The sequence below is a fragment of the Rattus norvegicus genome, chromosome 12 (assembly GCF_021556685.1).
Source record: "Rattus norvegicus strain SHRSP/BbbUtx chromosome 12, alternate assembly SHRSP_T2T, whole genome shotgun sequence".
Classification (NCBI taxonomy): domain Eukaryota; kingdom Metazoa; phylum Chordata; class Mammalia; order Rodentia; family Muridae; genus Rattus; species Rattus norvegicus.
In genome coordinates, this window is record NC_141545.1 from 25646618 (window position 1) to 25674325 (window position 27708).

The 27708-nt window shown below is 37.5% G+C and overlaps 1 protein-coding gene across 1 annotated transcript; it reads left to right on the top strand.

Moving 5' to 3' along the window:
• The first annotated feature begins 85 nt into the window (after positions 1-85).
• LOC148002270 (vomeronasal type-2 receptor 116-like) lies at positions 86-27708 on the top strand. The gene is made up of 6 exons (XM_087579760.1): positions 86-285; positions 16748-17039; positions 17801-18607; positions 19762-19992; positions 20436-20565; positions 26801-27708. The coding sequence occupies exons 1-6, from the start codon at positions 86-88 to the stop codon at positions 27706-27708; spliced, it is 2568 nt and encodes an 855-aa protein (XP_087435886.1).

Consider the following 27708-nt stretch of genomic DNA (forward strand, 5'->3'; position numbering starts at 1 on the left):
CCACAGAAGGGCCCACACATTCAGCTGCTGAAAGTGAGCACCTGGCTTACAGCCAATTACGTTTGTGCTCAAAGAAACCCTGACAATGCCCACTTGGATTTTTTTCTTTTTTACCCTCAAGCTTCCTATGTTCTTGTGCAAATTGCTCACCCATGAGTGTTTTGTTTCTTCCACAGACAATGTATACCAGGATGGGGATTTGGTGATCAGTGCGTTCTTACCCCTTTATACCTATCAAACCTCCCAACACACTGAAGGGGCAGAGAGCATAGATGTCAGTCCACGGTAAGTGTCTCCTGCTTGATCTACCTAACCACATTCTCCAGTGTGCACCCTTAACCCATCTCGTTTTTTATTCCCACCAGCACTTCTTCCATTACAGTAAGATTTTCTTTCCATCCATTATCTTCTATTTTTATGGGTTTAGTCTGAGAAGAAAATCAATCTCGATCCAGGTCCAACACTTCTGTCACACAGGACGAATGATGTAACTTAGAATCCTGTCTTGTGGGACAGGTACAGTTCAGCACTTAGGTTGACAAAACAATGTCCATTTTACAAATATTTCCAGTGAATATTTCTTCTCTGCACTTCCTGATGTTGGTACAGTTGGGTTGGACTTTGCTGACTGTGCCATATTTCTTAGGAGACTACCTACTCTATTTTGTTATTTCAAACTCTTTGAAGATACTTATTTCCTTCTAGCTCTCTTCCCACACTTTGGTATTACAGGATAGATAGTCTAGGCACTGTGAGCAGACACCAGTGAACTCTGAATTTTCTCTAGTCTCTGAAGTATACCTGTACAGAAACATTCATTTGATACTTAGAAATGTCACCACAGCAATCAGAGAACTGTTTATTAAAAGAATGAAACAGACTTGCACAGAATTTGAACAGGCAACTTCTGGTGCTGTGAGCAGAGAAGGTGCCACAGAGAGCAGTAATTGTTCCTCTTGTCAGACACAGATGTGTCAGGTGTTGCCTTTCTAGATATCTAGAAAGAAATACAACTTATCTACTCAGGTTCTCTGATCTTCCCCCACAACTCCTAACTTTTTGCTGATATATTTGCCTTCTCTTTTACTTTCTGTCATGCCTGTTTCCATTTTACTATCTGTAATTCTGCCGGTGGCATATGCTTGCTCTTGTCATTGTGCTATTCTCTTCTTGACTAAGATAGTGATTAAGTCATTTATTTTAGCCTTAAGTTAGATTGTTTAATATCTTTCTTTCTCTCTCTCTGTCTCTGTCTCTGTCTCTGTATCTCTCTCTCTCTTTCTCTCTCTCTCTGTCTATGAGAGTCAGAGAGGCAGACAGAGACATTGAGAGAGTGAGGTATAGAGAAAGTGTTAGAGAGTCTGTGTATCTGTGTGTCAGTGAGGACACATGTATGCCACATGTCACATCAGGACAAACTTATATGATTCCCTGATTTCCACAATATTTGAAACATTGTTTATTTCTCTATTCAGTGTTTTCTGGAAAACTGACAAAGGAAATTTGGCTATATCCCCATCACATCTATCTGCAGAAATGCTACGTAACAAAAGCATGTTTAAATGATGCCAATTTTGTTGGTTACTGGAATTAAAATTCCTGTCCTTACACTTTCACTGCAACCATTTACCTATTGACCTGTGTCATGCTCAGTGACCCCTGTATTAATTTTAATTCATATCCATGTCCAATCTTTCACATTTACTCACTACTGCATATACATTGAAATATATTTTATATATTTGTAAGGATATAAATTCAACCCATTATTTCTTTATGTGATTATATTCATATTTCCAATGCTGACCATGTGGTATTTATTACCTAATCAATTGGTATGCTGCCTCCTGCAGAAGAATATTTCTCTCACTCTCAACATTCTTTGACTGTAGTTATTAGTCTTGTGTTCAGAGCTCATGAACTTTCCCCTGTCACCATTATCATGTCAATTGGTGTCATCATAACTTAGGTCATGTTTAGGCAGACAGAAGGTTTGTGTTTTTTTCTGCATGTAACTCTATAGAAACTGAGCCATTTTTCAGTCCAAAATTTCTTTATCATGTTGCTCAAAAACATATTTTGACTCCACAAAACATATATAATAATTCTTTATATTTAATTTGTGGAACACTATAATTTTTACAATGCACTGTGATCACATTCATCCCCTGTAAACTCTCATCCTCCTTCCAGCCCCACCACTGCATTTTCCAATATCGTTCCCCTCTCATCACACTACCACACCCTTGTTCAGCCAGGTTCATTCCCTTTCACGCCCTGTATTACTCCTACCTTTTTCATCTTCTAGAATGCATTCCTGCATGTGCTCATGACAGTTTGATTAACCTGAATAAATTTTCTTAACCTTCAAATTTCAGCTATTTCAAAACTCATTCAGTTCTGCTTGAGATTTGAATTTTTTCCCTTAAGAACTCTGAAAAATCCATTGCAATATTTTTATAATTTTCCATTTCATTTGCATTAGATAATTCTGTTATTATTGTAAAATGAAATTTACCCATAAAATGAAGGGAGAAAATTTCTATTTTCTTGAAAAAACATTAAATGTGTCTAGTTTTTTTTTGTACATACTATCTTTAAATACTGGTTTCATAAAATAAATTTCTTCATTCTTTTCTTAGGAATTTATTTTAATGTTTTTTATCTTATTAACTTTTTGTAAGGACAATTGTAAGACAAGTCAGTTACAGATTCGTGTATTTGCAATACAGAGTTCCCCCCATAAAATACACTAAGACATTTTATAAAATAATGTTTTCACAATGAAAATATTAAAAACATCGATAAAAATAGATAAAAGCACTGAATAAATATTGAAAGATGGGAGAATGGATATTTACTGATTCTGAGTAGAATTTTAGACAGAAACTAGAAGCCAGCAAGTATGCTAATGTAATAGAACTAAACAAGTGGAAGACAGCAAGCATCCAGCAAAACTACATTTGGAGGTGTTTTTTTTTTCCTTTTAGTGGATATTTTTTAATTCAAATTTTAAATGTCATCCCATTTCACAGTTTCCACTCCATAAACCAGCTATCCCATCCTTCCTCCCCCTGCTTCTCTGAGGATGCTCCCTCACCTACCCACCCAATCCCTCCCACCTCCTGCCCTGGCATTCCCCTACACTGGGGCTTTGAGCCTTGACAGGACCAAGGGCCTTTCCTCCCATTAATGCTACATATGTGGCTGGAGCCATGGGTCCATCCCTGTGTACTATTGGGATGGTGGTTTTGTTCCTGGATGCTCTGGGGGGGTTGGTTGGTTAATATTGTTGCTCTTTTTATGGGGTTGCAAACCCCTTCACTTCCTTCAGTCCTTTCTCTGACTCCTACACTGGGAACCCCGTTCTCAGTCCAATGATTGGCTACCAGAATCACCCTCTGTATTTGTCAGGCTGTTGCAGAGCCTCTCAGGAGACAGCTATATCAGACTCCTGACAGCATGCACTTCTTCGTATCCACAGTATTATCTGGGTTGGATGTCTGTATATGGGCTGGATCCTCAGGTGGGGCCGGCTCTGGATGGCCTTTCTTTCAGTCTTCACACTTTGTCTCCATATTTCCACTTGTGAGTATTTTTGTTCACCCTTCTAAGAAGGTCTGAATGATCCATACGTTGGTCTTCCTTCTTGAGCTTCATGTGGTTTGTGAATTGTATGTTAGGTATTCCAAGCTTTTTGGAAAATATCCACATATCAGTGACTGCATACAATGGTGTTCTTTTGTGACTGGGTTACTTCACTTAGAATGATATTTTCTAGGTTTTTGTTATTCCAAATGAATTTGTAAATTTCTCTTTCTAACTCTATGAAGAATTGTGTTGGAATTTTGATGGGGATTGCATTGAATCTGTAGATTGCTTTTGGCAAAATGGCAAGTTTTACAATATTAATCCTGCCCATTCAGGAACATGGGAGATCTATCCATCTTCTGAGATCTTCTTTATTTTCTTTATTCAGAAACTTGAAGTTATCATACAGATCTTTCAGTTGCTTGGTTAGAATTACCCAAGGTATTTTATATTATTTGTAACTACTTTGAAAGATGTCTTTTCTGTAATTTCTTTCTCAGCCTGTTTATCCTTTGAGTAGAGGCAGGCTACTGATTTGTTTGACTTAATGTTTTTTTCCGTTGGTGATTTTTTCCTTCATCTTTTTTAATTGGGTATTTCTTATTTACATTACAATTGTTATTCCCTGTCTGGGTTTCCAGGCCAACGTTCCCCTAGCCCCTCCCCCTCCCCTCCTATATGGGTGTTCCCCTCCCTATCCTCCCCCAATTACCACCCTCCCCCCCCAATAATCCTGGTCACTGGGAGTTCAGTCTTTGCAGGAAAAGGGCTTCCCCTTCCACGGGTGTCCTTACTAGCCTATTCATTGCTATTTATGAAGTTGGAGCCCAGGGTCAGTCCATGTATATAGTCTTTGGGTAGTGGCTTAGTCACTAGAAGCTCTTGTTGGTTGGCATTGTTGTACATATGGGGTCTCAAGACCCTTCAAGCTCCTTCAGTCCTTTCTCTGAATTCTTCAACGGGGGTCCCGTTCTCAGTTCAATGGTTTGGTGCTGGCATTCGCCTATGTACTTGCCATATTCTGGCTGTGTCTCTCAGGAGAAATCTACATCTGGTTCCTATCAGCCAGTACTTCTTTGCTTCATCCATCTTATCTAGTTTGGTGGCTGTATATGTATGGGCCACATGTGGGGCAGGCTCTGAATGGGCGATCCTTCAGCCTCTGCTCTAAACTTTGTTTCCATATTTCCTCCCAAGGGTATTCTTGTTCCCCTTTAAAGAAGGAGTGAAGCATCCGCAGTTTTGTCATCCTTTTTCAGTTTCATGTGTTTGGTGCATTTAGGGTAATTCGAGATTTTGGGCTAATATCCACTTATCAATGAGTGCATACTGTGTGTGTTATTCTGTGATTGGGTTACCTCACTCAGGATGATATTTTCCAGTTCCATCCATTTGCCTATGAATTTCATAAAGTCATTGATTTGAAAGCTGAGTAGTATTCCATTGTGTAGATGTACCACATTTTCTGTATCCATTCCTCTCTTCAAGGGCATGTCCAGCTTCTGCTGTTATAAATAAGCCTGCTATGAACATAGTGGAACATGTGTCTTTGTTATATGTTGGGGCATCTTTTGTGTATATGCCCAAAAGAGGTATAGCTGGGTCCTCAGGTAGTTCAATGTCCAATTTTCTGAGGAACCTCCAGACTGATTTCCAGAATGGTTGTACCAATCTGCAATCCCATCAACAATGGAGGAGTGTTCCTCTTCGTCCACATCCTTGTCAGCACATGCTGTCACCGGAGTTTTTGATCTTACCCATTCTGTCTGGTGTGAGGTGGAATCTCAGGGTTGTTTTGATTTGCATTTCCCTCATGACTAAAGATGTTGAACATTTCTTTAGGTGTTTCTCAGACATTCGGCATTCCTCAGCTGTGAATTCTTTGTTTACTCTGATCCCCATTTTTAATAAGGTTATTTGTCTCCCTGCAGTCTAACTTCATGAGTTCTTTGTATATTGTGGATATGAGCCCTCTATCAATTGTAGGATTGGTAAAGATCTTCTCGGAATCTGTTGGTTGCCATTTTGTCCTAACAACAGTGTCCTTTGCCTTACAGAAGCTTTGTAGTTTTATGAGATCCCATTTGTCAATTCTTGATCTTAGAGCATAAGCCATTGTTGTTTTGTATAGGAAATTTTCTCCAGTGCCCATGTTTCGAGATTCTTTCCTACTTTTTCTTCTATTAGTTGAGTGTATCTGTTTTGATATGGAGGTCCTTGATACACTTGGACTTATGCTTTGTACAGGGTGATAAGAATGGATCGAACTGCATTCTTCTAGAGGCTGACCTCCAGCTGAACCAGCACCATTTGTTGAAAATGTTATCTTTTTTTTTCCATTTGATGGTTTTGGCTCCTTAGTCAAAAATCAATTGAGCATAGGAGTGTGGGTTCATTTCTGGGTCATCAATTCTATTCCACTGGTCTATCTGCCTGTCTCTGTACCAATACTATACAGATTTTTTAAAGATTTGTTTATTTATTATATATGAGTACACTGTAGCTGTCTTCAGACACACCGGAAGAGGGCATCAGATCCAATTACAGATGGTTGTGAGCCACCATGCGGTTGCTGAGATTTGAACTCAGGACCTCTGGAAGAGCAGTCTGTGCTCTTAACTACTGAGCCATCTCTCCAGCCCCCTACTATTCAGTTTTTATCACTATTGCTCTGTAATACTGCTTGAGTTCAGGGATAGTGATTCTCCCAGAAGTCCTTTTATTGTTGAGGATAGTTCTAGCTATCCTGGGTTTTTGTTATTCCAAATGAATTTGCAAATTGTTCTGTCTAAATCTCTGAAGAATTAGATTAGAATTTTGATGGGGATTGCATTGAATCTGTAGATGGCTTTTGGTAAAATGGCCATTTTTACTGTATAAATCCTGCAAATTCATGAGCATGGGAGATCTTTCCATCTTCTGAGATCTTCTTCAATTTCTTTCTTCAGAGGCTTGAAGTTCTTATCATACAGATCTTTCACTTGCTTAGTGGAAGTCACACTGAGGTATTTTATATTATTTGAGACTATTATGAAAGGTGTCATTTCCCTAATTTCTTTCTCAGCTCATTTCTTTTTTGTGTAGATTAAGGCTACTGATTTATTTGAGTTAATTTTATACCCAGCCACTATGCTGTAGGTGTTTATGGGTTTCGTATTTCTCTGCTGGAAGTTTGGGATCACTTATATATACTCTCATATTATCTAGAAATAGTGATATTTTGACTTCTTCTTTTCCAATCTGTATCCCTTTGATCTCCTTTTGTTGTCTGATTGCTCTGGCTAGGACTTTGAGAACTACATTGAATAAGTAGGTAGAGAGTAGGCAGCTTTGTCTAGTCCCTGATTTGAGTGGGATTGCTTCAAGTTTCTCTCCATTTAGTTTAATATTAGCTACTGGTTTGCTGTATATACCTTTAACTATGTTTAAGTATGTGCCTTGAATTCTCGTTCTTTCCAGGACTTTTACCATGAAGGGGTGTTGAATTTTGTCAAATGCTTTCTCAGCATCTAATGAAATGATCATGTGGTTTTTATATTTCACTTTGTTTATATAGTGGATTACGTTGATGGTTTTCTGTATATTAAACTATCCCTGCATTCTTATGATGAAGCCTACTTGTTCATGATGGATGATTGTTTTGATGTGCTCTTGGATTCAGTTTGCAAGAATTTTATTGAGTGTTTTTGCGTTGATATTCATAAGGGAATTTGGTCTGAAGTTCTCTTTCTTTGTTGGGTCTTTGTGTGGTTTAGGTATAAGAGTAATTGTGACCTCATAGAACGAATTCGGTAGCTCTCCATCTGTTTCAATTTTGTGGCATAGTTTGGACAGTATTGGTATGAGGTCTTCTATGAAGGTCTGATAGAATTTTGCACTGAACCCATCTAAACCTGGGTTCTTCTTTGTTGGGAGACTTTTAATGACTGCTTCTGTTTCTTTAGGAGTTATGGGGTTGTTTAAATGGTTTGTCTGTTCCTGATTTAACTTCGGTAGCTGGTATCTGTCTAGGAAATTGTCCATTACCTCCAGATTTTCAAGTTTTGTTGAATATAGGCTTTTGTAGTAGGATCTGATGTTTTTATGAATTTCCTCTGATTCTCTTGTTATGTCTCCCTTTTAATTTGTTTTAATGTATTTTTAAAGAACTTGATTCATTATCTTTCTTTTTTAAAAAAGCATTTCATCATTTTCAGTAATTTATTATTATTCCTTTAAAAACCTTTATGGGTATCTGAGTGCATGTATGAATGTATGTATGCAAATAAGTGTGTTTAGGAAAGTATTTGGGAGAATGTGTGTATATGTGTAAATGTATAATGTGATTACCTGTGTTTGTCGTGTGTTACTGTGTGTGAAGGTGTATGGGAGTGGGTGTGAACCTGAATATGAGAATTTCCTGAGTGTTAGTTTTTAACCAGTGTATGTTTAAGAATGTATAAAAATCTGAGTGTTTGTGTGTGTGTGTGTGTGTGTGTTTGTGTGTGTGTGTGTGTGTAATGTAATCTGTAATGTAACACTCCTATCAGTGGGTAATGTAATAGCAGGCTATTTGTTGAGTTCAAGAAATTTTTTGTATTTATGATTTTGGGAATACTGTATAGAAGATTTCACCCAGGTCATCTGAAAAAGTAGCCAGTTCTCTTAATTGTCACATAATCTCTCTCTCTCTCTCTCTCTCTCTCTCTCTCTCTCTCTCTCTCTCTCTACCTACCTATCTAGCTCCTTCTCTCTCTCTCCCTCTCTCCCGCCCTCCCTCCCTCCCTCCCTACTTTCCTTCCTTCTGTTCCTTTTTTGGGGGATGGATATTTTTAATTTACATTTCAAATGTAGTTCCCTTTCCAGGATTCCCTTCCATAAACCCTCTATCCCATCCACCTTCCCTGCTACTATAAGGGTATTCTCCCTCCCCAACCTGCCCCCCTTCCTGCCTCCCTGCTCTGACATTCCCCTACACTGGATGAACAAGTCTTGGCATGACCAAGGGCTTCTCCTCCCGTTGATGCCAAAGAAGGCTGTCTTCTACTACATATGCAGTTGGAGCCGTGGGTAAGTCCATGTTTAGTCTTGGGGTTGTGGTTTAGTCCCTAGAAGCTCTGGTTGGTTGGTATTGTTGTTCTTATGGGGTTACAAGCAACTTCAATTCCTACAATACTTCCTCTTAATCTTCCAACGGGAGCCCAGTTCTCAGTACAATGGTTTGCTGCTGGCATTCGCCTCTGTGTTTGTCATGCTCTGGCAAAGCCTCTCAGGAGACAGCTATTTCAGGCTCCTATCAACATGCACTTCTTGACTTGGTCAATATTGTCTAGTATTGTTGGGTGTATATATGTGGGCTGCATTCCCAGGTCGGGCAGGCTTTGAATGATCATTCTTTCGGTCTCTGCTCCAAACTTTCTCTGCATATCCCCTCCTATGAATATTTTGTCCTCCCTTTTGAGAAGGACTGAAGCAACCACACTTTGGTCATCCTTCTTCTTGAGTTTCTTGTGGTCTGCTGCCACACCATTTCTGCAACCACAATATGAACTTTTTATTTTCTAGCATTTTGAATGCATTTTCCCCTGTAAGATATGATAGAGGAAAAGAGTATGTATTCCATTGCTAGAGGTTTACAATATTCATATTTATTTCATTGCTCCAATATGTGGACCTCAGGAAAAGTGAAGGGTGCTATAGACACAGACCTGTTGGAAAATGCCAGGATCCCGCACTCAGAATATGTGATTCAGTAGAGCCTGTCTCCTACCATCACTGGTATTTATCTATTTGTCAAATTAAAGAAATTAATCAAGCTAATCATTAAAAGAAAGGATGATTTCTTTTCTCACACACTTTATTGGCAGTGGTAATTAATTGTCCAGAGAAATCTGTTTAATCCTAATAATATACACACAGTGTACTTGATGAACTTCAATTTCAAAGGATTGAATGAGCCCATATGCCATAGCCATATTCCAGAAATTTTACGTCTCTCACTTGTTAAAAATAAGTGCTCATAAATCGTCAGAAACCTTGTATTTTATAATATTAAAATAATTGATAAATTTAATAAAGAAAATTCCTCAAGACATAAACAAATGAATGAGTGAAAACCAGGACATTGTATAAATGAGTATAAATGACCAGAAGCTGAAAAGAACCCAGATCCCCTTCAACAGAGGAATGGATACAGAAAATGTAGTACATCTACACAATGGAATATTACTCAGTTATCAAAAACAATGACTTTATGAAATTCATAGGCAAATGGATGGAACTGGAAAATATCATCCTGAGTGAGGTAACCCAATCACAGAAAAACACATATAGTATGCACTCATTGCTAAGTGAATATTAGCCCAAATGTTTGAATTACCCTAGATGTACAGAACACATGAAACTCAAGAAGGATGACCAAAATGTCAAAGCTTCACTCCTTCTTTAAAACGGGAACAAGAATACCCTTTGGAGGGAATAGGGAGGCAAAGTTTAGAACAGAGGCAGAAGGAACACCCATTCAGAGCCTGCCCCACATGTGGCCCATACATATACAGCCACCAAACTAGATAAGATGGATGAAGCAAAGAACTGCAGGCCGACAAGAACCAGATGTAGACCTCTCCTGAGAGACACACCCAAAATACAGCAAATACATAGGCAAATGCCTGAAGCAAACCACTGAACTGAAAATGGGACCCCGTTGAAGGAATCAGAGAAAGGACTGAAAGAGCTTGAAGGGCTCGAGACCCCATATGAACAACAATGCCAACCAACCAGAGCTTCCAGGGACTAAGCCACTACCCAAAGTCTATACATGGACTGGCCCTGGGGTTCAACCTCATAGATAGCAATGAAAAGCCTAGTAAGAGCACCAGTAGAAGACGAAGCCCTTGGCCCTGCCAAGACTGAACCCCCAGTGAACGTGATTGTTGGAGGGAGGGTGGTAATGGGTGGAGGATGGGGAGGGGAAGCCCATATAGAAGGGGAGGTGAAAGGGCTAAGGGGGTGTTGGCCTGGAAACCGGGAAGGGGAATAACAATCGAAATGTAAATAAGAAATACTCAAGTTAATAAAGATTTTTTAAAAAAAGTCCAACAGTTTTCTAAGAACTAGTGATTTGTAACATGATTATCAAGAGTTTCAAACACTTGGGGGTTCATCTATTTACTGACAAAGAAAGAAATGAAAATATTGAACCTGGTATCATCAAATTGGAAAGGGATTCACAAGGCAATGCAGTTTGTCTGCGGAGGAATGACACTTTTTTCCTAATTATGGAATTTAGTCCAGCTGAGGATTTCATTGTTCAAATACAATGAGGACATCATTCCGTTCCAAATCTTTGGATAATACATAACACAGAAAATCACATTTATTATCTTACTTATACTTGAAAAGTTGACCTTATCATGAAAGTCACTGTTGCTTTTATTCCTACATCCAATGGATGGATGGATATATATGTACACAGGTGATATATAATATACCAGGAATTCAATATTTTCTTTTTATGGCTCCTCATTTTTAGTAAGAAATTTTTATATAACCTTGAATGTATACTCATACAAAATATTGATGATGTAAAAAAAACAGGTACTAGTAACAAATCATTAATATATTTTAAAGAAATTTTAGCATACATAATATTTGAACATCTATTAAAAATAAGTTATAAATACTACTGAAGCTGGAGTGCTTAGTTTCATATACAAACTATGAAATGTAACTTGAATACTCAATACTGCATGTTGTAAAATCTTCAATGACTTCAGTGTTGATTATTATTTAGATATATTTTTCATTTTTCTTCTTCTAAGGATATTCTTACCTTTATTATACAGCCTTCCCCAAAATCATATTTTATTAATTTTATTTTTCTTGGATATTTTATGTATTTACATTTCAAATGTTATCCTCTGCCTGCCCTCTCCCATGTCCCTTTCCCTCTCCTCCTGCTTCTATGAGGATGCACCCATTTCCACCCACCCACTCCATTCTCAGCTGACTGGAATTAGCATTCATTGGGGAAACAAGCCTTCACAGGATCAAGGGCTTTTCCTCTCACTGATATTGGACATTGCCATCCTCTGCCACATATGTGGCTGGAGTCATGGGTCCCTCCATGTATACTCATTGGCTGGTGTTTTAATCCATGGGAGGTCTGGTATGGTTTGGTTGGTTGATATTGTTGTTTCCTGTGGTGTTGCAACCCCCAACTCCTAAAGCATTATCTCTAACTCCTCCATTGGGTTCCCCATGTAAAGTTCAACGGTTAGCTGCAACCATCCTCATCTGTACCAGTAGGGCTCTGGCAGAGCATTTCAGTAAACAGGCATATCTGCCTCCTGTCAGAAAGCAGTTCTTGGCATCAGCAATAGTGACTTGGTTTGGTGGCAGCATACGGGATAAATCCCAAGGTGTGGAGTCTCTCGATGACCTTTCCTTCAGTCCTTAATCCACTCTTTGTCCCTATATTTCTTCCTGAAAGTATTTTGTGCTCCTTTATAAGAAGGAATGAATCTTCTGCATTTTGGCCTTCCTTATTCTTGAACTTCATATGATCTGTGAATTTTTTCTCAGGTATTCCAGGATTTTGGGCTAATATCCACCTAGCAGTGAGTGTATACCATGCATGTTCTTTTGTGAATGAGTTACCTCACTCAGGATGATATTTTGTAGTTTCAACCACTGGCCTATGAATTTCATGGAGTCATTGTTTTTAATCGCTGAGTAGTACTCCACTGTGTAGATGTACCACATTTTCTGTATCCATTCCTCTGTTGAAGGGAATTTAGGTTCTTTCCATTTTCTCGATATTTTAAATAAGGCTGCTGTGGGCATAGTGGAACATGTGTCCTTGTTATATGTTGGAGCATGTTTTGGTCTGTACCTCATATTTAATAGGATTATTTGATTCTCTGGAGTCTGTCTTGAGTTGTTTGTATATATTAGATATTAGTCCTTGATCAGATATAGAATTGATAAAGAATTTTCCAAATCTGTTGGTTGCCATGTTGTCCTATTGAAAGTGTCCTTCGATTTACAGAAGCTTTGCAATTTTATGTGATCCCATTTGTCAATTTTTGGTATTAGAACATGCATCGTTGGTGTTCTGTTCAGGAAATTTTCCCCTTTGCCTATGTGTTTGAAGCTCTTCCTCACTTTCTTTCTATTAGTTTCAGTGTATCTGGTTTGATATCGGGTCTTTGATCCACTTGTACTTGAGCTTTGTACCAGGTGATAAGAATGGGTGAATTTGCATTCTTCTACATGCTGACCTTCAATTCAACCAGCACTATTCGTTGAAAAGGTTGTCTTTTTCTATGGACATTTTTAGCTCCTTTGTCCAAGATCAAGTGACCATAGTTGTGTGGGTTCATTTCTGGATCTTCAATTCAATTCCACTGATCTATCTGCCTGTCTCTGTACCCATAGCATGCAATTTTTATGACTATTGCTCTGTAATAGAGCCTGAGGTCAAGGATGGTGATTCCCCCATAACTTCTTTTATTGTTGAGAAGAGTTCTCATTATCCTGGTGTCTTTCCTTTTCCAAATGAATCTGCAAATTGCTCTTTCTAATTCTATGAAGAATTGCATTGGAATTTTGATGGTGATTGCATTGAATTTGTAGATTGCTTTTGGCAAAATGGGCATTTTTACTTTATTAACCTGCCAATCCATGAGCATGGGGGATCGTTCCATCTTCTGAGATCTTTGATTTCTTTTCAGAAACTTGAAGTTCTTTTCATACAGATCTTTCACTTGTTTGGTTAGGTCAAATAGTTATACCATTTGTGGCTATTGTGAAATGTGTCATTTCCCTAATTTCCCTCTTAGCTTGTTTATCCTTTGAGTAGAAAATGGCTACCGATTTGTTTGAGTTAATTTTATAACCAGCCACTCTGTTAAAGTTGTTTATCAGCTGTAGTAGTTCTCTCATGGAATTTTTGGGGTCCCTTAAGTGTATTATCATATCATCTGCAAACAGTGATATTTTGACTTCGTCCTTTCAAATTTATCCGTTTGACCTGCTTTTGTTCTCTACTTGCTCTCGATAGACCTTCAAGTACTATATTGAATAGGTAAAGGGACAGTAGGCAACCTGTGTTGGATTATTTTTACTTCAATGTTTTTCATATTACATTTACTCAATATGAAACTTAAAGCTTTGGTTTATCATCATTTCCTCTACAGACTAACTGCATTGCCTTGTGAGTCCCTTTCCAATTTGATGATGCTAGGTTCAATGTTTTTATTTCTTTCTTTCTCTGTAATACATGAACCCCAAAGTGTTCAAAATTCTTGATAATCAAGTTACAAATAACTAATTCTTGGAACTCTTTTGGCCCTTTACACTGATTAGCATCCTGGGTTTCACTTAATTTCATTCATTTGTTTTTGTCTTACAGAATTTTCTTTATTCAAATTTATGAATTTATGTAAAATTGTAAAATACTAGCTTTCTGCCATCAGCTCTGGGTGACAAACCAACTATTTAGGTATCATACTGTGCAAATAAGGAAAACTTTGAAATAAAAAAAAATCAGACTCACAAGGAAATACAATACTGTTCACTGAAACAAAGGAAAACACACGTTATATGAAAGGATAGAATTAACTTCTAAGCCCCCACTTGTGTAATGGACAATACACAAGATACAGAATGAGCAAAAGGAACATTTTCTCAGGGAGTCACAAAACTGTATCAGGAATGTTGAGGTAGAAAAAGATTAAAAACTGTATAGGCTCTTACATATTAACATTTTCAGATCCAAGCATTTAATATTGGAAGCCCAACCAATATTTCAATTCCTGGGGAAGACTATGCCTCCTGCACTAGCATTTCTCATTCACCTGTGCTGTATTTTGTCTTACTAAGGTGTCACAGCTTTTTACCTGTACATGTTAGCATGTCTATTTCTTATCATGTTCTGAATCATGCAAGAAACATTATACAACTGTGCAGATTAAATTTTTAAACACACACACATATATATATACACACACAGACACACACACACACACACAAACACACAAACACAGAGAGAGAGACAGAGAGAGACAGAGAAAGATAAATGAGAATATGTAGCAGCTACCAAAGAAATGCATGTAGATGAAAGAATATGTAGAATTTGGAATATATAAAATTTCATAATTATGAACAAAATGACCAACTTACTTAAAAAACAAAGCACAAAACAATTTATATCTTAAAGGTTACAAAGCAATATAATCTGAAAACAGAAACATTGATGTAGACAAGATGTATAAGGGGTAGAAAATATCCTCAAACACGTCAAACTTCACTAATTCATTTTTTTATCTTTATTAACTTGAGTATTTCTTATTTACATTTTGTTTGTTATTCCCTTTCCCGGTTTCCAGGCCAACATCCCCATATCCCCTCCTCCTCTCCTTCTATATGGGCTTCCACTCACCATCCTCCACCCATTACCACCCTCCCCACAACAATCACGTTCACTGGGATTGAGTACGGCAGGGTCATGGGCTTCCCCTTCCACTGGTGCTCTTACTAGGCTATTCATTGCTACCTTTGAGGTTGGAGCCCAGGGTCAGTCCATGTATAGTCATTGCATAGTGATTAGTCCCTGGAAGCTCTGGTTGGTTGGCATTGTTGTTCATATGGGGTCTCGAGCCCCTTCAGGCTCTTCCAGTCCTTTCTCTGATTCCTTCAACAGGGGTTCCGTTTTCAGTTCAGTGGTTTGCTTCAGGCATTTGCCTATGTATTTGCAGTATTCTGGGTGTGTCTCTCAGGAGAGGTCTACATCTGGTTCCTGCCAGCCTGCAGTTCTTTGCTTCATCCATCTTATCTAGTTTGGTGGCTGTATATGTATGGGCCACATGTGGGGCAGGCTCTGAATGGGTGTTCCTTCTGCCTCTGTTCTAAATTTTAGCTCCCTATTCCCTCCAAAGGGTATTCTTGTTCCCGTTTTAAAGAAGGAGTGAAGCTTTCACATTTTGGTCATCCTTCTTGAGTTTCATGTGTTCTGTTCTTCTAGGGTAATTCAAATATTTGGGCTAATATTCACTAATCAATGAGTGCATGCCATGTGTGGTTTTCTGTAATTGGGTTACCTCACTCAGGATGATATTTTCCAGTTCCAACCATTTGCCTATGAATTTCATAAAGTCGTTGATTTTGATAGCTGAGTAATATTCCATTGTGTAGATGTACTACATTTTCCGTATCCATTCCTCTGTTGAAGGGCATCTGGGTTCTTTCCACCTTCTGGCTATTATAAAGAAGGCTGCTATGAGCATAGGGGAACACGTGTCTTTCTTATATGTTGGGGCATCTTTGGGTATATGCCCAAGAGAGGTATAGCTGGGTCCTCAGGTAGTTCAATGTCCAATTTTCTGAGGAACCTCCAGACTGATTTCCAGAATGGTTGTACCAGTCTGCAATTCCACCAACAATGGAGGAGTGTTCCTCTTTCTCCACATCCTTGCCAGCATTTGCTGTCACCTGAGTTTTAGCTAATGTCACTTGTGTGAGGTGAAATCTCGGTGTTGTTTTGATTTGAATTTCCCTTATGACTAAAGATGTTGTACATTTCTTTAAGTGTTTCTCAGCCATTCGGCATTCCTCAGGTGTGAATTCTTTGTTTAGCTCTGAACCTCATTTTTAATAGGGTTATTTGTCTCCCTTCGGTCTAACTTCTTGAGTTCATAATACTGTCTCCAGCCCTAGACAGGCTTTGACAAGTATAACCTTGGACAAGGGCATAGAATTCTTTTTTTCATTTCAGCTTTCATCAGGAACTCTTAGTATGTATTGGTTCAGTCTGGCCTTTCACAACCTACACATGGCCAATCCCTCAAACCACATTAAATATGTTTTTCAGTTTAATAACAGGCAGACATCCCATGTTAAAGAAAAACATGTAGTTTCTGGTGGTTTCCTGAATGAAATATAGGCTTCTTCATCTATGCTCAAATATTTACAAAGGTATTACTCCCCATAGTTGCTGATAACCATGACAACAACCTGTGCCAATTACACATGAACAAACTTGGGAAAGAAGATGCAGTTCGAACACTTAAACTCTGAGGGGTGTGTTCATTGAATACATAAGAGCAAATTTACTCAGTTGAACGAACCAATGGTGATTTTAGACTATACTCTAATGATTCCTATGTTTTCTACACAGGATTACCTCACAAAACTACCAATTTGTGATGGCCTTAATTTTTGCCATAGATGAGATCAACAGAAACCCCATTCTTTTACCTAACATGACGCTTGGATATAATATTCACAGTGCTGGGTCCATTGAAAGTGAGACAGTAGTAAGTTTCCTCAAGTGGCTCACAGGGCAGGACAGACTCATTCCAATCTATACATGCAAAACCAAGGAAAAATCTGTGGCTGCAATCACAGGAACAACATGGGAAATTTCTTCCTTAATTGGCATATTTTTGGGTCTTTATAAATATCCACAGGTGAGATTAGAAGCATGAGAAGAAAGCAAAATATTCTCATTTGGTTCCATAATTTGTGTACCATGAAAAATCATAAGGGAATGATTCATTTTTGTATGATTCAAAATGACAATATTAGGCTGGAATACAGCAAAAAATTCAAGAATGGTTTCAGTGCAACCAGGAGGATAAAAGTTCAGATGCTAGCTTCACACTTACCCTCATTACAGCAACCCAGATACAAGATAATCCCTGTGTCCACCTTATCTTCTCTCCAGGGCAAAAGACATGAAGCCCAGGGATGAAAAGAGACCCTATCTCAGAAGAATATGTCGAGAAAAGTAGAGAACACCTGCTGCCCTCTTTTAGCCTTCACATGAATACATACTCTGTATTCACTGTAGTAGGCTGGGCACACACACTTTTATGCGCGTGTGCGCGTACACACACACAGACACACACACACACACACACAGAGTCAATGAACTAACTATCCAAGCATTCCTTTAAAATAAATACCTTTAAAGCTACATACTTTGAGATATTACTGTCTTCACATTTCTTCTGCTTGAAATGTATATACAGGCCTTAAGAAATACACACATGTCTATAATAAAAGTCAGTATTCCAACTCATTTTCCAGAATCATAACCCAGCACTAATCTTGACTTTAAATATTAAAAATTTGGATTTCTAAACTTTAAGTGACTGTTTCATATGCAATGTTTCTGTGATTTTCAGAACTTCCTCATTAATGTCTATCCCTGCTTGCATTTTTACAGCTGAGCATTGGACCATTTGAACCAAGTATGAATAACTCTGAGAAGTTTCCTTTTTTGTATCAGATGGCTGCCAAAGAATCTTCTTTGGCCTTAGGCATGGTCTCAATGTTTGTCCATTTCAAATGGAATTGGGTGGGGCTGGTCATCTCAGAGGATGAGAATGGTGTTAACTTTGTCACAGACTTGATTCCACAAATGGAAAGAAACACAATCTGTGTAGCCTTCATGGAATTTATCACAGTTACTCACATGATGGACCTGGAAAACGCTTATGAATACCCTATTCGGATTATGAGAAACCCAGCCAAAGTTGTTATCATTTATGCTAACACTGACACTTCCTTAGGAGTGCTGTTTAGAAGATGGGAATATATACTTCCATGGAGAATCTGGGTGACCACTTCACAGTGGGAAGTCGTCACTTCTATGAGACATTTAATTCTTGACTCATTCCATGGGACTCTCATCTTTTCACAACGCCAGGGTGATATTTCTACTTTTAAAGAGTTTGTAAAGACAGTGAGACCTTCCAAATACCCAGATGACATTTTTCTTGCAAGACTGTGGGAGATTTACTTTGATTGTGCAATATCCAACGCTACCTGTAAATCATTAGAAAATTGTTCCTCTAGAGGTAACTTGGGATTGTTACCTTGGTACCACTTTGACATAGCTGTAAGTACTGGCAGTTACCACGTATACAGTGCTGTGTATGCTGTGGCCCACACCATGCACAAGATGCTTATTCAAGAAATAGACATACAAGGAGTGAAAAATGGAGGCAGCATGGATTTCCCCCCCTTGAAGGTAATGGTTTCTCTTTTGATTCTGTAGGCTGTCACCAATGGAACTTTTTGAAATTGGCCCACATGTACTCTAAACAAATACCATGGGGAACTTTTTAGAAGAAAATTTCCTTGAGTATTTTACTGACTGGAAAAAAATATATGCCTGGGTGAAATTGACTGTCAACTTCCCAATCATATAGAAATAATAACCAAAATGTTTCTGTTAAACGCTCTGTCAATCTCATTACATTCTAAGATCCTCAACAGTAAAAAAAAAAACAATCTTTTCCCACCTTGTTCATATATATGAAAATGAGTGACTTCATATTTAAGATCTTAAAAATTGTCCAGTACCAGCAAGTTAAATATTCTTAAAATATCTCATGAAACTGTATCAACTATAGATACTTTCTTAAATTAGTCTCATTGGCTCTCATAAAATAGGTGGACAAGGGTTGGGGATTTAGCTCACTGGTAGAGTGCTTGCCTAGCAAGCGCAAGGCCCTGGGTTCAGTCTCCAGCCCCGAAAAAAAAAGAAAGAAGAAAAAAAATAGGTGGACAAAGTCCATATATTAGAAATGGATTCTTTTACTCCAATTAAGACATTATAGACCAGCATCAGGATGGACTCAATTTGACAGAATTTTAATGTAGCGTGTCACATAAATTTCCATAATCAAGAGCAGTAAGATATGAGTATGCTATTGCACAGCTGGCTCCCTTCAGTATATTCAGTTCAGGCACAGATTATGAAATAAACCTGCTTCAATTAAGGATGGGTATTCACACCCCACTTAACCCAAATGACAGAACTCACTTAGACATAATCATAGAACAACATATCCTAGACAATTTTACACTGATAACTCAAAACCAGATGCCTGTAGACTATCAGTCTCATATGCAAAGTGTCCATGTATCACAAACTTTGCTCACCAGTGCTGAAAATCATTAGGATGCAAAAGAAACAGTAGATTTATCTCACTATCCTGTTAAAATACTATTATGGTACTTATGATGTCAAATCAATGTAAGTATACATATTTCCCAATCATATATGCCTAATGTTATTTCACTTTTGTTGGGATCAATGAAAATGTGAATGTGACATAATTCAGACACTTAACAATAAAAATTATGTTTCATAAATTATGAATCATAAATCTTCCTTAGCTGAACTCCCTGCTGAAGAACATTAAATTCATGAATCCTGGTGGAGATCCAATATCTTTGAATCCTTCAGAGAAATTGCACATAGATTATGACATTCTGAACTTCTGGGATTTTCCACAAGGTCTTACATATAAAGTGAAAGTAGGAACATTTTCTCCATATTTTCCACCTGGTCAACAATTGTCGATTTCTGAGGATAGGATAGAGTGGAGCATAGGAGTGGAGCAACAGGTGGGTGGAATCTTACACCATTCTGTAGAGAACACAGGTAAAAACCATGTAAAATGCCTTGGTGAGACTGATGCCTCCTCATAAATTAAAAGATGAATCTAATGATAAAGTGCCAAACTTACTCTCCATGTTCAAGTGTTTCTTACTGAGTTTACCTTTGCCAAGAATTAGCACATTCTTACCAGTGTTATGCATGATTCTAAATATATATCTATATTAACCTATTTGATAATGTGTAATTTTTGGTGTGTACACAATTTGAATGTCTTTAATCTGTTGATAAGTATATATATAATATATAGATAATGTGTATTTTAATATCTTAATTAACATAAATAAATAGAATGAGCATGCATAATATTAAATTCTTTATTACCCAATCCTGCAATATGCTATAGTTACCAGGCTAATTCTTTATATCCTCATTTCTGTAATATCCTCAGATTCCTGCCTCTGTATGCAGTGAAAGTTGTGGTCCTGGATTCAGAAAATCTCTTCAGGAAGAGAAAGCCGCTTGCTGTTTTGATTGTGTCCCATGTCCAGAAAATGAAATTTCCAATGGAACAGGCAAGTGCGTGCATTAAAGATGAGGTTCTCACCACTGTTTTTAATCCACATACTGAAGTTAAAATCAGGCACAAAAGATGTACACAGATTACATTGTTAAGATATTGTCCTCATAATTAATAGTTATAGTCAAGAACATAGCTTCTTCTTATACTGTATATTTAGGGATTTATATGATTACAAGCTGTATTTAATTTGGTTAATACTTGTTGAGAATGTGAAAGAAAGTTAAGAATAATTTTTCTAAAGAATATAACAAGTGGATTCCAGATACAAATAATTATATCTAGTCTTGTCAAGTCTTTTTGACCTATATTTGCACCATATTAATACCATTAATCTGTCACAAGGTCAACTTTAAAATTCTCAGAACAAATCCTGAAATAGATATGATATTAATAGAGAGTAGATTTCTCTTAATTAATTCAGGCATTCGAGAGATGGCTTAGTAGTTAATAGAAGCAGCTTCCCTTTTAGTGGAAATGGGTGTGACCTCCACTAGTACTATGATGGCTTGAGACTCTTTGTAATTCCAGGCTCAAGGATCTGACAGCACATTTTGACCAACCTTGATAGCATACTCATTTCTGGCACAGACCAACATATATTAAAAACACTCAATACAAACAGCATGAATACTAATAGATTCATATGTCTCATATATAATAATATATGGCATAAAATTCTTCCAATGTAAAGTCCTGTTCCCTGATATCTGTAGCTCAAATAAGTAGGTAATAAAATCTGTGGAGACGCACACTTAGAGTTATGTGCAAATTCCTGCAGAATGAAGTAAGTGATGCTACACACATGTGAGAGTTCATCATGGCTTTTTAAAAGTGTTTGAACCAGGACATAAGATGACTAAAGGACGCCATAAATGTTTCTTAGTATTGTCAGGTATGGCTGAGTATGGAAAAAATACATCATGTAATAATCAGTAAATATTGAATTAGTTGAATAAAACCCACACCGCAAAAATTAATAGGTCAATCTTCTTCAATATCATTGTAGTTACTGGTTTTGTGTGTCAACTTGACACAAGCTGGAGTTATCACAGAGAAAGGAGCCTCAGTTGGAGAAATGACTCCACAGTTCCAGCTGTAAGGTATTTTCTTAATTAGTGATCAAGGAGGGAGGGCCACTTGTGGGTGATAGCATCCCTGGACTGGAAATCTTGGATTCTACAAGAAAGCAACCTGAGGAATCCAGGTTAAGCAAGTCAGTAAGAAACATCCCTCCATGGCCTCTGCATCAACTCCTACTTCCTGACCTTCTTGAATTTTAGTCCTGACTTCCTTTGGTGATGAACAACGGGGAAGTGTAAGCCGAATAAACCCTTTCCTCCCCAACTTGATTCTTTTTGCTAATGTTTGTGCAGGAATAGAAACCATATCTAATTCAATCATGTATATATAATTATTACATATACATTATAAATCACACATGCAATACATGCATGCAATGATGCTCATAATATAATGGTGCATTATGTGCAATGGACATGTGATGACAATAATGTAATGTTGGCTCCATTCTTGAAATGTAGCTATTTACAGACGTGATAAAGGAAAATGTATTCTAGCGCTAATATAATATTCACAGAAAAGAGACTAACTAGTTCTATTAAATCAGGCACAGGAAAATTTTATCCAATATCTACTTTTGATCTAAATTTTTTGAAATCTTATCTTGAGAAGTAGGGCAATGAAATATGCAAAGGAAGTGCAGAATAGAAAAGAGAAACTCAAAGTATCTGTACTTAAACAGACAGGATATATGCCTAATAGACCCCAAAGACTTTCACAGAAATATCCTATAGCTGATGCACATATTCAGCAAAGTAACAAGACACAATATTAACTCAGAAAAAAATGCTTCTTAAATAAAAACAAACCCCTCAGGAAGTAAAGAGTGGGAACTAAATACACTTTACAAAAATTAAAACTATGGAGTGGAAACATCAGTACACTGCAAGATTTCAACACTGAAGTAAGTAATTGAAAAACCTACTGGAAGGTAAAAATAACTCCTTTCCACTTTGTGTAAATGAATAGTGTCTTGGTTGGGGCTGTATTGCTCTGATAAAAGGTTAAAATTGTAGTTAAGGAAAGAAATCCTTTCTTTCATGTTTTAGCCCTGAGCTTAAATTCCACTACGTAAGGAAATCAGGCTAAAAATAGAAAGCAAAAAGTTGAGGGCAGAAAATTACAAAGAACCCATGGGATAATGGAACTTACAAGCTTGCTTCACATGTTGAGCCAGGATCCTTTCTGAAGCAATGTAGTATCAATTGTCCAGTAGTATCCACACCCACACTGAGTTGTCCCATCCCACATCAATCATCAATCAAGAAAATACACCAAAACCTTGTCCACAGGTCAACCTTATGGATGCCTTTACCTTTGTAAGACTATTTTTTCCAAATGCTTATACATTTGTGTCAGGTTGCCAGAAACCAACAAGCACATGCATCATCTCCAAAAGCAACCCAATACACATAATCTATAACCTATTCTATGTACACATGCTCATCCTTGATAATAGCTCTTTTACTTACAAGAGTTAAGACAATGAAATATCCTCCATATTCATCAACTAATGAATGGATAATTAAACTATATACAAATATACATAAGAGAATAATTTCTTTATGAATATGAGATTATCACACTCCCAGGAAAATGAATGTTAATGCAAATAAAATTCAGTGAGGTAATGCAGACAAAGAAGTAATACTGCCATCAGCAATCATATATGTGTGTGTATATATATATTTATATTTCTATATCTACAAATGTATATATCTTTTAAAATTTTAGATATGGTTTTAATATGAGTATTATGGAAGTCAGAAAACTAGAAATGGATCATAATGCTGAGAACATATGATTTAAAACAATATAATAATGAATAACTTGGGGAGTGTGGTCCATAATTGATTAGAAGAGTAGAAGAGGAAGAATGGGGGAACATAATTAATACTAAAATCTTTTCACAATATCATAAATAAACCCACACCTGCTGAAGCTTCAGAACCTGTACTTTATAGACACAGAATTTCACTGGAGCAATCCTATATGGAGAGACAATGCATTGCAGAATCACCACTGGCTATCAAGTAAAGAGTCACATGCCACATATGTGCTACAATCTGTCAATGGGTTAGTCAATGGAGTAATAGAGACAACCCCAAATACTTGGTAATTCTTCACAACTTAATCTTCAGTTCCTATTGCTGTTATAGAAACCACATATCTGAGACATAAACAAGGAGAAAGCATGGAAAACTGACCTATAGACTTTCTAACTGCTGATTAATGGACAGAGGATTAGACAGTCTCTAAGCACAAGACTTTGGATAAAACATATCAAAAATCTTACTGTGATATAGAGAGCATTTCAGAGAAAAAATATCTAATATGGAGGGAATCTCATTAAGACACAGGAAGCTCTAAAGCAGCTTAAGTAACAAATGTCACAGAGAATATCCTTAATCTCAGTATGTAACATTTTTATCGCCTTCAGAGACTCTGTGAAAATGTCCAGATATATTAGAACACTCGCTCCCAATATGTATAGAAGCAGGATGGATTAAAGTTAGAACGTTTTTAAAATAAAAGCTCACTGAAGCAAAAAGAAATAAGCCCAGATCCTTGAGATATCAAGAAACATTTGAGGTTTCTGGAGACACTATGCACCCTGTGATGTTGTCGGGAAGCTGTGCTATGAACTCCAAGTTTCTAGTTTTTTTCTATCACCTCTTTTGAGGTGAACTTGTGATATTGGAGGGTTTTGAATCATGTCTCAATCAGTTGTGTAGCAGTTTGAAAAAAAGATGGTTTCTAAGGCAACATAGAAAAGAAAAAAATCAATTTGGGGCTCATGGTTTCATAGCATAGTAGATTCCCTTCAAAAAACCATGGTGAGCAAGGAAGTCAATTGGAAAGTACAATGTTCTGGCTATCATTCAAAACTTACTTCCTATCCAGAGGCATCACAGGAAAGATGAAGAAAAAGGAAGAGTGAGAGAGGAGAATGGTAGAAACAGAGGCACACAGAGACAAATAACAGGACACCAAGAGCAGAAATGAAGTCAATGCTATGGTTAACATATACAGCCCCCATTATCTGAGAAGCTATTAATCTTTCCAAGCAACTAATAAAGCAAAGTCAATTTTTAATGGAATGACCTGTAGTGTATGTAGCATTTCACATATTGCTCCATGGTCCACGATTGAGTCAAAGACCACCTAATCAATACCCCAATGATAGGTCACAAAAGCCTTCTTTAGACTTGTTGCTCAGGGATATCCAAGAATCTACCAAAGTTTATAGCCTCTTCTGTTGACCCGGGTTCTGGCCAAGAGGTGTAAGTGCCTATTGCCAAATATACTCAGCACTTCATAAACTGATCCAGAGACTCCTGAGCTAGGACTCACATAAATGACCTCTCCTAACTAGTAGCTTTCATAGAAACAGAAGGTATCATGCAAGCTTCTGAAGAAGAGAAGCAACAACCAGACCTACCCACATATGATGTCTCTGAACCATTGTAACAACTAGCATGTGATGATGATGACTATCAGTTCTGTGTCACTACACATACCTTGATAGAGCTCATCATTTCCATATCTGGAGATAACATGGGCTTGTGAAGATAGATAGTATAGTATATCTTTATTTGAAATTGAATTATAGTCATACCCACAGCTAAGTTTAGTCTCCACCTATTATCAAGAAGATCACTTTCCAACCCATAGAGTTCACTACAGAATACCCCAACCGCTCAGAATATAGAGCTGTAGACACAGTCCTAATAGTAGAGACATCTACAAAAGACACATGAAACCATACACCTAAGATTTCTAAAATGTTGTGAAAGAGGAGGAAGAAATATTTTAACAGCCATTGTACCAACAAGTTTAGTACAACATATATCAAAATCTGTACATAAAGGCTAATCAATATGTGTAACCAAAGGTAAAGTGAAACAGTTTTCATGTAAAATAGGTATTTTAAAGTGGACAAAAGACACCACATGGGCCTCGGTATTACACAAAATACTGTTGATAACTTGCCAACTTATAAAATGGGAACAGGGAAGCTGGAATAATGAACATACTCCATCAACAATTTCTATGTAATTAAAAATAAATTAACATTATGTTAATTTATAAGTTATAATTTATAAGTTAAAACTTTCCTTGGTAGTTTGCGAATCGTCTTCCTTGGCATACTTAGATGACTACCTAGTACCTCAGTTAAACCAACAGGGTTTAGGTTTTAGAAACCTAACTTAGTGCAATAAAAATGTGTTTTGTACTGTTCCAATAGTTATGTCTGGTTATGTCTTTCACCAAATTAACGTCAAAGTAAAGAATTTACTTCACCTTCCAGCTCACAGTTTATCATAAAGGGAAGTTATAGAATAAAGTCAAGGCAGGAATCTGAATGCAGAAACTAAAGCAGAGACCATGGAGCTGCTTACTACCTTGCTCCCCATAGCCCATTTAATGTATTTGTTAAAATAAATGAGGATGAATCTCCAAGGTTTGCAAAGGCCACAAATGGGGAGAACCACCAACTACAATTAAAATGACAATACCTCACAGACTTGCCTATGGCCAACCAGATAGAGACATTTTCTCATTTGATATTCCCATTTCAAACGTGCCTTCATTTTATTCTACGTTAAGAAAACTATAACCAGCACCAGAGATGATAATTTGGAAACATAATCTTGAATGGTTGCTAGCTGATGATGCATTCATACTAATTAATGGGATACCCAAAGACCTCAGCATGTTTTGGGGACTTTAACTTTTCTCTGACATGAGACCAAGAGTAATATTGTCCAACAGGTGTCTTCATGCTGCAGAGAACATAAGATTTAATGTTCTAGATGTAATAATAAAAAAACTTTTCCCTTCATGGATTCCTTAGCACAAATTACCATAGCATACCATATATATTATAAGAATAAATATAGTGCTTTAATTTGGAGACAAGAGAAAAGTGCCAGGAATACACATTAGAAAGGAAAAAGAAAACACATTCACTTACTTACATGATTTTTATTAATTGGATATAATCTTGAAAGAGAAACCCATTACCAAGTTCCATCTGTGAACAAAAAAGTACTGGGCTTATGTTTCAGAATCAGCAACATTCAGGAATGGTAGTGTACAAAGAGGAAAGATGTCAAGGTAGTATCATGTCGCATTGCATTTCCTGCCAGATATTGATCAGTGTGTGAAATGTACAGAGGACCAGTATGCCAACACAGATCGGACTGTCTGCATCCAAAAAGCTGTAACATTTCTTGCTTTTGAAAACCCCTTGGGGATGACACTCGCCAGCATGGCCCTATGCTTTTCTATCCTCACCTCATTTGTCCTGGGGATTTTTGTAAAGCACCAAAGCACTCCTGTGGTGAAGGCAAATAACAGTACTCTCAGCTACATCTTGCTCATCTCCCTCACCTTCTGCTTTCTTTGCTCATTTCTATTCATTGGTCAGCCCAACGCAGTCACCTGCATCCTGCAGCAGACCACATTTGGAGTTGTTTTCACAGTGGCTGTTTCTACTGTCTTGGCAAAAACCACTACAGTCATCCTGGCCTTCAAGAGCACAGCTCCAGGAAGAAGGTTGAGGGGGTTACTTATATCAGGAGCATCGAAATTCATCATTCCCATCTGTACACTAATACAAATTGTCCTCTGTGGAATCTGGCTGGGAATATCTCCTCCATTTGTGGACACAGATGCACACTCTGAACATGGTCATATCATTATTATGTGCAACAAGGGCTCAGTAACAGCCTTCTACTGTGTGCTGGGATACCTTGGAGCTCTGTCCCTAGTGAGCTTCACAGTAGCTTTTATGGCCAGGAACCTGCCTGACATCTTCAATGAAGCCAAATTCTTGACCTTCAGCATGCTGGTATTTCTCAGTGTTTGGATTACATTTCTCCCTGTCTACCACAGTACTAAAGGAAAGATCATGGTGGCTGTGGAAGTCTTCTCCATCTTGGCCTCCAGCACAGGTCTTCTAGGTTGTATCTTTATCCCCAAATGTTATATCATTCTTGCAAGACCTGACATGAACTCATTGAAATGCAGACGAATTAGAGTTCAGTGGAAATAA

What these genes read in the sequence shown, in the direction of transcription:
- LOC148002270 (XM_087579760.1), top strand. Translation starts at nt 86, where the DNA reads ATGCCCACTTGGATTTTTTTCTTTTTTACCCTCAAGCTTCCTATGTTC. An exon ending in AGCATAGATGTCAGTCCACG is followed by an intron (nt 286 to 16,747) that starts GTAAGTGTCTCC and finishes TTTTCTACACAG; the next exon opens with GATTACCTCACAAAACTACC. An exon ending in TGGATTTCCCCCCCTTGAAG is followed by an intron (nt 18,608 to 19,761) that starts GTAATGGTTTCT and finishes AATCTTCCTTAG; the next exon opens with CTGAACTCCCTGCTGAAGAA.